Here is a 12,730-nt window from a genome sequence, read left to right as displayed (position 1 = left end):
CTTTAACCATTCTTTGGTCTTACAACTTTGTGTGGTTTGGCTCACTGTCTTGCTGCGTGACTCACTTTCACGGCGAGATATACCCTGACGTTTTTCCTGTAGAATTTGCCAGCAGAATTCAGACTTCTATCAAGCCGTCCCAGTCCAGAAGCAGCAAAGCGAACCCAAACCACAATCCTGTCACTCGCGTGTTTCACAGATGGGATAATGTTCTTATGCTAGAATGCAGTGTTTGCCTTTCGCCAAACATAACACTTTTCATTCAAGCCAAATTACATTATGGTCTCATCTGTTCATAGAACATTTGTTCCAACAGCCTTCTGGCTTATTCTCATCGTCTTTTACAAAATGTAGACAGGCAGCAGTGTTCTTTTTGGAGAGTAGTGGCTCTCTCCTTGCGCTCCTGCCATGTACACCACTGGTGTTGAGTGCCGTCCTGACGGTGGTTCTCACGAATGCTGACATTGGCAAATGCAAGAGAGGCCTTTGGTTCCTTAGATGTTACCCCTTTGAGTCCTCTCAGAGAATTATATATTTTGCTTTTGATGTGATCTTGGTTGATCTCTTCAACAATGCTGTTGAATTGCCTTTATTTGTACACAATCTGCCTGACAATAGACTAGTGGAATCCAAACTCTCTGGAAATAGGTTTTTTTAACCTTTTCCAGCCGTGACACACTTCCACACACCTGTGTGGTGAAGATCAGATTTTTAATTCTGTTCTTTAAATAAAGCAGGGCCTCCCATGTTCATACCTAATTATCATCCCATGGATTTAATTTCATGGACTCTTTTAATTTCTCCTTCAAACGAACTGATAATCCTAGAGATTCATGAAATTTTGCCACACACAAATATGCAGCTTTGGATCATTTTCCTTAATAAATGATCAAACTAATACAATGTTTCTCATTCATTTGTTCTTTTTAATCTGGCTTTAAGAGATGAGATCATATTTTAGATCATATTTATGCAGAAATATTGAATTTTCAAAGGGGTTCACAAACTTTTAAGCACCATTGCAGTATTAATTAATTAATTCTTCTTCTTCTTCATCCTCATCATCATTCTAGCCATTGTTTATCCATGGCAGAATGAAGGCCTCTTCCCAATACGGTTCTGAGCTTCCTTTTGCCAGTTGGGCCAGGAATACTTGCTGATGTCGTCGATCCATCTTGTTTCGTGTCTTTTTCGTGGACGCTTTTTATCAAGTGGGATCCATTCTGTGACTGCTTTGGTCCACCTGCCACCAGTTCTTCTTGCTATATGACCAACATTCTCTTTGGGAAAGATGGATGGCTATTTAAATCTGATTAATTAACCAAAATTAACTTAATCAATCCAATTTAAATGGCTATCCATCTTCCCCAAAGAGAATTGTGTATGGCACATAACAATTAAAAAAAACAGCCAATATAAAAAAAAAAAATTTAATTGAAATTTTTTATAAGTTTTACAATATACCTCCCCTCCTCCCCAAAACCCACCCTTCCCTACCGCCCTCCCTCCCCCCCCGACTTCCCAGAGCCAATCACAGGGTTAACAATACAAAAAGCATACTCTATATCTAACATTAGATCACTATTAGATTAACAAATCTATAACATCCTTTAACTCTCTTCTAAACAAACGTATTAAACACAATAATTATAACATCTTATTACTATTTATAAATAAAAATAAACTACATTAACACTCTAGAGTTTACTCAAAAACCAAATGAAACTTTTTAGTTCCATATTTACTCTCAATATAATCTATCCATCTTCTCCAAACCAAGATATATCTTTCTTGTGAATAGTCCTTCACATAGGCAGAAATCTTAGCCATTTCTGCTAAATTTGAAACTTTGAATACCCAATCTTCTATAGTGGGCAAACGTTATATAAAATTGATAGGAATCTAAAAAGTCATAGCAATAAATAGCACAAAAACCAAAATACTAAACTTGCCTCATAATTTCCGTGTCCTTTGCTTCCTTTCTTGCCGGACAGATTCATAGCGTCACGAGCCCAGTTGTCCACTAGTTTGTGCAGATCATCAGTAAAAGTTCCTTTCCGACTAGAGGCAGGGGGCTGAGACTGAGGTGCCTGGCTGTTTACTGTACCCCCAACAGTGTTTACACTGCTGGTCCCTGGAAAAAGAAAAGCAGCTATCGTTTACATTTGATTGAAACAGAATTCCCTGGAGGCCATCAAGAATTACAATGCAAAATAAGAGCAATAATTTAAAAAGCCATGCATATGAAGTCTACTTGGACATAATGAAAAGGAAGGATTTTAGAGCTCAGCTAGCAGTTTTTCTGCTATTAAGTTAATTACGTAATTGTATGTTATTTTTCACATCAGTGGGTGGTCTGCAAAGTTGCCGTTTTCCACAGGCAAGTGGATTAACATTGGGCATTAATAACAAGGTTGTCGGGAGGTTTCCTCCCGATTGTCTACAAGTATCTATTATGCCTGGTTAACCCATTTGCCAACTCTACCCACTCAGTTCAATACCAAGGAATTGTGTATTCATCGGGGTAACCACTCTGTTCTGCAGATGGACAATCTGAAACCTCAAGAACACATTACTGGAAAGAAACACTTGTGTTACTGGCAGCAATCATGAAACAAAAGTGTACTAAGAGCGCACTGACTTCACATCCCAACACACACACAAAAAAAATGACATTTGGCAGACAATCTCCTTTGCTTCAAGCTGAGATGCTGGCTTCCAGGGAAGCCTGCTTATTTAGTTCCAAAGGTTTCATACCATGGGATGGAATGACCTCAATACATCTAAAAAAAAAAAAAAGCACAAGGAGCTACTTGAATAAAAAAAATATGGCACTTGCTAGAATCAGATCATAAGAATAAAGACAAGTTCGATATATCCATGGGTACATGCCAAAGGCTTTCCAGTGGCAAATCTGCTGAAATGGTGCGGAAAAGTATTATTTGCTTGTAATAGTTAGTCGAATAGCAGAAACTTCAACGCAAGTCTTGAGAACTTCAATGTGTTATGAAAAAAATCACCCATAACCAAAACAGATAGGTTCACCAATTTATAAAACAGAATCTGAACCCAGGAAGGTCACTGTATAGGTAATGTGGAAAAAATTGCAGTATAAGTCAATTAGCATACTGATCCTAAATCACCCCCAGGTCAAGTGAAGAAAGGTTCTTACAATACAAAGAGAAAGATTTTGTTCATATATATCAGTGTTTCTCAACCTTGACAATTTTAAGGCATGTGGACTTCAACTCCCAGAATTCCACAGCCAGCATTGCTGGCTGTGGAATTCTGGGAGTTGAAGTCCACATGCCTTAAAATTGTCAAGGTTGAGAAACACTGATATATATATAGAACTTAAAGCACAACAGAACAGTATGAAAGTACTCCCAATGCTGCCGTTTAAAAAAGTACTGGAATCTAAGTTTTATTTTAAAAAGTCAGAGGGGGGGGGGATGAAGAATTTGTGCAGCGCTTTGGATCTGAGCGCAAAGAGGTGCTTTGGCGCTTGCAGGGGCACACATTTTGCAATTATATGTAGTAGCCACATGCATCTTCAGTGGGAGGCAAGACTGACAAGTGACAAAACATGCATTGCGTGTGAAGTTCAAACTTTGCAACTTTCATACTTGTACCCAATGTTGGGTTACAAGCAAAAAAGGGCAGGTTTGCACTGCAATGTTACTCTGTGTGTGTGTCATTTGTGTGTCATAATGAATGGCAGGGATACCCATGACTACAATTCCATATCCAAACATCTTCTCCTGGGATTGGTAAGTTCTACGGGCCTGGCCCCAAGTGCTCCTAAGCACTTTTTGCCTTCAGATCCAAACTGCTGCGCAATCTTAAGTCTCTGTGGCACTGTGCATTATGACAACTGGATCCTATTGCTTAAAAACTAATAGTTAAAGGTTACAGACAGTAACAACTGGATTCTGGATCCCTAGACCTGATAAAAATGCAAGTGGAGAAATAAAAATCCTTATCTGTGATAGCAGTGAGGCAAGGCGTTACTGCACTGTGAAATACTGTATAAGCAAGCAAGGTGATTAACTAAGAGACAACCATCTCCCCCAAACTGAACAGACAGAAGGGGGTAAACATGCAAACAAGAAAATGGACAAAAGAAATCCTTTGCCCAGGTGAGAGAAATGAATGTGGTATTGAATCACTGTTACTGTGTAACATGCAAAGGAACTATATTTGATACAATAGGCTGTAACATAGGCATAAGTCTACTGATAGAGAAACAGCCAGCCACACATCAGCACAGGTAACAGACAATAGTGAAGAAAAGGAAACCACCTTCACATCATGCCTAAAAGCTTTGTCATCAGTTTCATGCAGGGACTAGAAGATATTCTTCAGCCCCTTCCTGATGGCCATAAAAGATACATTGCTAGGTATAGTGCCTACAAGACATTGGGGTAAGATAGATGGCGTGAATCCTAAAGTGTGACCAATCTTTCTCTTTCACTAGCTGTTCGGCATGCACCCAATTGCCTCAGAAAACTCACTAAGATAATTAGATAAGGACTTATACCATATTAAAAATGACCTCAATTGTTAAAAGTAACCAATTTTTAATCTATTAAACCAGCCATCAAGAAGAGTCTGACAAGAATGTGGATCAGTGTCAATAGAAAACAACTTCCCCTCAATCTTGCTCAGTCACAGCAAATATTATAGAATTTTATTTTGGCTCTTATCTTTATAAAGAGATCACAGCTCTTTCTCTCCCTGACTAATCACTGCATTAGCTCTTTTTCCTAACTCTGCCAACGTGCTTCACTCCATTTACAGGAAGTCCTCAAATTACGACCACAATTGGGACCAGAATTTCTGCTGTTAAGGGGGTCTCGCCCAATTTTGCAACTTTTTTTGTCCTGTTTATTAAGGGAGTCGTTGCAGTTGTTAACTGGATCAGGTGGTCATTAAGAGAATCTGGTTTCCTTCATTGACTTTGCTGTCTGAAGCTGACCTGGAAGGTCACAAATGGTGATCAAATGAGACCCGGACCTTACAACCATCATAAATATATGCCAGTTGCTAAGCACCCAAATTTGGACTATGTGATCTTGTGGATGCTGTGACAGGGGTTAAGTGCAAGGACCGGTTCTAAGTTACTTTTTTCAGTGCCATTGTAACTTTGAATGGTTGCTAAATGAATGGTTATAAGTTGAGAAATGCTTGTATTATACCTTTATTAATGACACTTTTTCTTATGCTGTAGGGCAGAGGTCCCCAATATTTTGGGCACCAGGGACCGGTTCCATGGAGAGAGGTTTTTCTGCAGACTGGAGGGTGCGTGGTTTTGTGTGCTGCCTGCATCCCACAGATGGGGCTTTGCTTGTTTGTGCAGACCGGTTGCTGGCATGCCGTGGCCGGGTACTGGTCCACGGACCGGGGGTTGGGGACCCCTGCTGTAGGGTCACTTTGAGGTCATTTGCTTGCTAGTGGTCCTTTAACATAACATACTGGTCATATGCAGCTGAATCAGTGCTTACAGAAATCCCCTTTTGATATAATTATCATAACCAAATTCCTTCCAAAAAGGGAATGTGCCTTCTAATATGATATGAAAATTACTAGAGTCAATATATGCTAGAGCCTCATGATTAATCTCCAAGAAGTACATCATTAAGTGACGATCAAAGTTATCCTTTGTAGTAGTAATGGGATGTCCAAGTCTACTTCTGCAATAATGCAGAAATGCATATTAGAAGGAACAAAGAATAGTTGCTGTGCTTAAGACAGATTCAGGGAGGTAAAACTGTATGGCGTTGAACAAAACAACATAGCTTAGCAATCAGAATTCAGAGGTAACCATAAATGAAATAATTACTACAGAGCTGGTTGCAAGGGCAGACTTTTTTCACCATCTTCCCTAAAGCATAAAGAGAAAGCAATTGGTTAAAGAGAAACAGTGAGAAATACAGTATTAGCAAATAGCATAAAGCACCTGGTGATAAAGTAGGAAAACACAACAGGTTATCATCCCTTAATGACACTGTTTTTAATTCTTGAGTGGCCTTATAGCAAAACACATCATGACAACTTTCAAGCAGAGGAAGAGCAGCAATATGTCAATTTAAGTACATAGTGGTACTTGTTTAGAATTTCTCGAGTACATTATGGCTGTGAGATTTTTTATAAGGTAGGGTAATTTCAATTAGTTTTTTGATCATTCAAATTTTCTTCTTGTTTAAAAAAACATTACCGTCAAATTGAATTTAAAGATAAATCTGAACTGAATGCAGTATTGAAACCTTTCCTCTCGTTTTTAATTGACTTCAAAACAGAGTAACAACAAACAAACCTACCAAAGTTTATTTGTAACTGATACAATGATTGGCTGATTTAGTCCTCAAACCAATTTCACTTTTCCTAGAAGATCAGTGCCATCCAAAGTAAGAAGGAACCTGTTGAACCTTTTCTACTTTTATGCCAAGTGTATAAAGACACATGTTATTGAGGCCAGCCTCATATTTGCTAGTAAGGACCTTTTCCCCTATACAATCTATTGACAAAAAAAGACAGACTTCAGGAAAACAGAAAACCTGTTAAAAGCCATGCTTCCACAAGCATTGCCAAGTTTTAGGGGACAGCAGAAATCAAGTGATGCCAAATTGAAGGCATTATAAACTTCCATTATTTTTAGGCCCCTCCAAACTTTTCCCCCACATGGCTCATAGTTCACAGAGTATTTATGTACCAAAAAAACCCCTCACAAAAATCCCACAGAGCAATTATACATGTGAATTACCCACATCCGTGCTATTAATTATCCTCAAAATAATTACTGTTTTCTGAGATTTTTATTTTACTGCAATTTAGTATTTTCCAATCACTTTTTTTTTTCCAGTCTTGGCTAAATCGCCATTTAACAGCACCTGGCTGATCATGTCTGGGCTCAGAAATTAAGGCATATGAAATTCAATTACTGAAATTTTCCTCTAAAATCAATTCAAGGGAAGAAATATTTTTCTCCCAATTTCATTCATGAACATCTGTCCACACATCACTCATATGATGAGAAGACAGGACCGTAATACGTGTAAATTAAACTAGCCATATCTTTACGCAGCTTGTAGATCAGCTCTCTAGCCTTCCTAGATTTTTGTAAATCATGGTAGTGGGAGATCAGATGTATTCCTTAGTTTCTAACTGAACTGTGAGCAGTTGGCCACATAACATTCAGGGGAAATTGTCTTCTTGATCTGAAGCACATCAATGGAAAAAAAAATTATATCGCTTCTCTTGGAGCAGATATATCCCCCTAATCTTGCTGAACTGCTATTGTGTTCAGCCAGTGCTATACTCATACTTGTGCATGCTTGTTTACCTGAGTTGACAAAAACAAGTCCACACAGATGAACAACAATCTGTTCACTTCAGAGTTGTGTGAATTAGTTTCTCATGTCCACTAGGAAAGGGATAAGCACCTCTCTGTCTGGCATATCTTGTCCCTGGCCATTATTTCTCTATACACTACAGAGAAATTTAAATGTCTAGGCAAGGAATCATAAAATTGTCTCCTTGTAACCTGAAGGACCATATACAACCTCTACTACCACCAGAACCTTTTAGCTGAGCAGCAGGGTAACAATTTCAGAACACTGTTTTCTGCAAGCTACACTTCTCAGCCAAGCCCTAAGGTCAGAGAGATACAAGAAGGCAGATGTAAATGGACAGCATGTGATAACAGATCCAAGTAGCCGAAAACAAAAAGACGAGGAAGGAGTAAAGGTGTTACACACAAAGAGCCAAGCAGGGCGTACTCAGAAATCGGGTCCTCCTGCCACCAGGCTTGAATGTCACCCGCTCAGATGCACAGTTAAACTTCACACAGCCTGTGATAAAACAAAAAACAGAAAAAAGGGGCGAAGAACAAGGACAGGAGATAGAACACAACTACAAGATGTTAGAGAACTCTAGGCTGGACTGGTGAAATGCATTAGCAAGACACAGGAGAAAGAACCTCAACCAACTGAGAGCTTTACACAAGACACAAGAAACCAGGACCTTTCTCTCTCCCCCCCCCTCCAAATAATCACGTCTCCAATATCATGTTGTTTCTGATACCAGAACACAACTATTTTAATCCAACTGCATGCATTTAATCCAACTGCTTGCCATAAGTAATATATATTATAGCAACGGCACGTTAGGACATAATATTGTACAATTTGAAAGATATGTAAGATTTAAATCAGTATGCTCCAATGACTTCCTTCTATGGTTTGGAAGGAGCTCTGACTAACATTTCTGTATTGTACTATTTCATTTGTCCTTATCTCATCCTTATTTCACATGCCTGATCTGTTTATACAATGAAACTGTACTTATTCCAACATTTATTTATAAGGGTGGAATCAATGATCAGAGTACACTGTGCAAATCTTCCAGAAAGCTTAGTTTTCAAACAAGTATAATGGGACAGACAAGCTGATCTATCTTATTTTGGCTAAGCCAGGCTCTAGAAATCTTGTCATCCTCTGATGCAGAGAAGCCCCACAGAACTCAATGTTACTGACACCCATCTACAATATTTACCTTGGCCTGGTGCAGAAAGGCTTGGAACAGAAATGGCACCATCACTAGTAAAAGCTGAATAGAGATTTTCACTAGAAGGAGATGGCTTCAGTGGCTGCAACAGATGGTTCTGTCCTGTTTCAGGGACACTGCCAGGAGGGTGCAGGGTCTGCTGCTGGGGTAGAACTGAAGGGGCACTCTGAGCAGACAGGTTTCCTGTGCAGGGAGAGAGGAGAGCAGAAATCAAGGCACTGGTAATATAGTGAATCCTCTGCTTTCCAATCCTACTAATCATGTTAAAAATTTGGTCATGATCGCTAATGACAGATAGGTGTTTGCATTAGCTATTCAGGCTGAAATTACAAGAGTAAAATTCATTCAGAAACCATCAATCTCTATTTAGAGGGCCCTGGTTGCAAATGAACATTCAAGTGTTCACATATGATGAGTCAATTTGGTGTACTGGTTAAGGCAGTGATGGTGAACCTATGGCCGCGTGCCAGAAGCGGCACTCAGAGCCCTCTCTGTGGGCACACGTGCCGTTGCCCCAGCCTTGCCTCCCCCCATGACCCCCCCTCACCAGCAGCCCCCCTGGAGGAGAGTCGCTCCTGAGCGTGGCCCATGTGGAGCAGCGCAGCCAAGGACATGGCAGCCAGGCAGCGTAGACAAGACTCTGCCCTCACGGCCCATCCAGCACAGTTGATGCTGCGGGGCCGGGCAGAGGGCGTGGCCGCCATGGTGCTGCTGGGCTGCCTGGGCGATCTGCGGTGGGCCCTGGAGGCAGTGAGTGGCCCTGCGGGCAGACGGGGTGGGGCGGGACAGGGGGTGGAGCAGGGGTGGGGCCAGTTTTTGGGCACTTGGTCTCTAAAAGGTTCGCCATCACTGGGTTAAGGCATCAGGCTAGAAATAAGGAGACCGTGAATTCTAGTTCCACTTTAGGCACAAAGTCAGCTGGGTAACCTTGGGCCACTCACTTTCTCTCAGCCTAAAAAGGAGGCAATGGCAAGCCACTTCTGAAAAACCTTGCCAAGAAAACGGCAGGGACCTTTCCATGCAGTCTCTGAGAATCAGACGATGGAATGGAAAAATTTAAAAAAAGGTTAACAAAGCATAGTTGCTGTCTTCACATGATGGGGCTCATTTTTACTACACAGATCAGGAGTTGTGAATCTCTAGCCCGTTGAAGAATTAGGAGAGGTTTCATATTCAGTTTTCAGTATCTATTCCTCTTCTGTCCCACCATTTATGCCACATTTCTGCTAGAGAGGATCTCGGGGAGTGAGCAAATATTGAGAACTAGGGAGGCGTTTCCATGGTGAATTCAACAGAAGCTAAAAAGAAAAATGGGTGCTTTGGAGGGATTGTGTATTAAATAGTAAGGGCTGACAGGTAATCTCTTGAATACTGCCATACAGCCATTTGTCTGAAATGGTATAGGGTTTCCTGCCTGAGCAGGGGGTTGGACTAGATGACCTCCAAGGTCCCTTCCAACTTTATTATTATTAAGGGAGTTAAGGGAGAATTCCTTAACAAATCTTCCCTCTAAATCAGAAGGTTTTAATTTAACTAGCATGAAACCCTAAGAAAGTAACAAGAGGAAACAAACTATGGATGGGGATATATTAATTACAGTCGACCTGGAATAGCATCAAGCCAGAGTCCACTGTACTCTGGAGCCCTACTATCTGATTGTCAAATATTTGTACATGAATACAAATCAGATTAATAAATAATACCTTAGAAAATAGAAATAAAAAACCAGTACCAGTGAAAAATAATTTGGGATATTGACTACAAATAGGCTATATGATATGGCTACAAAAATGGATATTCAGCTTTAAGCTGCATTAACAAAATATAATTCCCAAATCATAATTCCTTTCTATTCTATTCTCCAACTCAGCACGCTGCATCCAGTTGTGTGCATTACATTACAAGGAAGATTCAGAACAACTGGAACAAGCTCAGACAAGAGCAACAGAAGTGATCAGCAAAGTAGAAACTAAGACCTAAAAAGTGAGATTGAAGGACCTACAGATAGTCCTCGATTTATGACTGATTGGTTAACAACTGTTTGAGGTTACGATGGACTTGAAAAAAGTTACTCACAACTTGTCCTTGAAATTATTACTGCTGCAGCACTCTGTGGCTACGTGGTCACATTTTGGGCATTTGGCAACTAGCTCACATTTACAACTGGTTGAAGCATCCAGTGGTCATGTGATAGTAAATTAAGGTAGGGCTCGCAAAACTGCCTATTGGATAAGTTAGATTTATGATCACATGATTTGGTTAACAGCTATACGATTCGCTTAATGACCAGAGTTGATTTAACCACCACTGTAAAAATAGCCCTAAAGCTGAATCCAGTCACGTTGTCTCTACAGACACAAATAGGGGAAGACTTAGCTACAGTTGAGCTACTTCAGCAAGGCCTTTACTGAGAATTCTGGATAATCAGGACACCTAAGTTAAGGAGGTTACTTGAAGTATGATAAAATAAGTGGCCAATTGTAAGAAAATAAGATGCCCCTCTGTTAAGTTTGAGGTGTGTGTGTGTGTGTGTGTGTGTGTGTGTAAAGTGGTTTGGCTGAAACAAAACGGAAACTGTAGCAAATTAAATGGATATAAACCAGGCCACCAATACAAAAATGAAAACTACTTTAACTCAGTACCGAATCAACTGCACCAACTAGGACAACTTTTCCTACCTTTTTAGAAAGCTTACCCAATATCTGAGGGCTCTTATTGCCCTGGGAACTGCTGCGACTGGACCGGCTGCTTTTCCCTTTCGTAGGTCTTCTTCTCCTGCCTGAGAGAGGGGCAGCAGGAGGGATGATTACTGCTGGAGGGACTTTGCCCAACTTTGTGTAAAGGAGTTCAATCTCCAGCTTTTGACGACTCTGAAGTTCCTGGATCTCTTTAAGGTGCCTGCCAAATGAAAAGATGGTATACTTATACATTTGTGAGTCCTTTACATGATACTGTCTAGACCACGGATGTCAAACTCGCCGCGTCACGTGATGTGTCGCGACGTATCATGACTTTTTTTGCATTGCCGGAGCTGGGGTGGACGCAGCCTCCATATGATGCAACCGGCCCGCAGGCCAGCAGTTTAATAATAATAATAATAATAATAATAATAATAATAATAATAATAATAATAATAATAATAATAATAATAATACTACAAAATACAGAGACCTACAAATAGAAATAGAAAGACTGTGGCAAAAGCAAGCAAAAGTAGTACCAATAGTAATAGGCGCCTTAGGTGCAATTCCAAAACAACTGGAGCACAACTTGAACACCATTGGCATTGACAAATTCGCTATTAGTCAATTGCAAAAGGCGGCCTTACTAGGAACTGCTTCCATCCTGCGACGATATCTGTAATACCATCAAACATCCACATCTGCCTATCCCAGGTCCTGGGAAAGGACTCAATAGGTAGACAAAATGCCAAATCCAGTCTGAACATCTGGCTGACTGTGCGATGATCCATAATAATAATAAGTTGGAAGGGACCTTGGAGATCATCAAGTCCAACCCCCTGCTCAGGCAGGTAACCCTATACCAGCTGACTCAGGAATTCTGGGAGTTGAAGTCCATGAGTCATAAAAGAGCCGAGGTTGCCTACCCCTGCTCTATACCATTTCGGACAAATGGCTGCCCAGTTTCTTCTTAAAAACTTCCTGACACCCCTGATCTAGACCAATGTGTTTGTACTGCTCTATTACCTGTAAGTAATATAAGGAACTGCTCCTACCCATCTGGCCTTCTGGAACCTGGAACGGCTTGGGGGCCCTGAGGAAGGCACTCTACGGTGGAGTGGCTGATGAAGTAAGCAGATTCCCCCCCCTCCCATGCCGTCCTTCCCCTTGGCCTTAGTTTTTTTACATAATTCTTTTAGTTTAAGTTAGCTAGTTTATTTCCATGGATTTTGGGAAATTCATGCTGTTTTCTGGCTTTAATGCTTCAGCCCATCCTTCCCTCACTGAACACTATGTAAGCTGTGGGACCCCTGTTCCCAGAATTAGTAATCATATGGTCCTTCCAGCACACTCAGAAGATGCCAGATGGGGGGAAAACTTGAAATCGCTGCTGCTGTAAATTTCTTCCTATCTTTAATTTCAACGGTTGTTTTATTCATTTTTGAATAAAATATAAAACATGTGCATGCACACACATAATGTAT

General features: G+C 40.5%; 1 protein-coding gene across 1 annotated transcript in view; it reads right to left on the bottom strand.

The window, feature by feature from the left end:
- Positions 1 to 12,730, bottom strand: part of WNK1 (WNK lysine deficient protein kinase 1) — a 129,772-nt gene that overhangs the window by 3,460 nt on the left and 113,582 nt on the right. The window contains exons 27-29 of the mRNA XM_029283779.1: positions 11,261 to 11,463; positions 8,554 to 8,748; positions 1,953 to 2,134 (exon numbers count right to left, since the gene is read on the bottom strand). Of these exons, the coding sequence (XP_029139612.1) occupies positions 1,953 to 2,134; positions 8,554 to 8,748; positions 11,261 to 11,463 (580 nt within the window). The remainder of the gene's footprint in view (positions 1 to 1,952; positions 2,135 to 8,553; positions 8,749 to 11,260; positions 11,464 to 12,730) is intronic.

The sequence above is a fragment of the Protobothrops mucrosquamatus genome, unplaced genomic scaffold (assembly GCF_001527695.2).
Source record: "Protobothrops mucrosquamatus isolate PMUCROS unplaced genomic scaffold, P.Mucros_1.0 scaffold226, whole genome shotgun sequence".
Taxonomy (NCBI): Eukaryota; Metazoa; Chordata; class Lepidosauria; order Squamata; family Viperidae; genus Protobothrops; species Protobothrops mucrosquamatus.
Note: the sequence above shows the minus strand (reverse complement) of the source record. Positions and strands in the feature narration are given on the sequence as shown.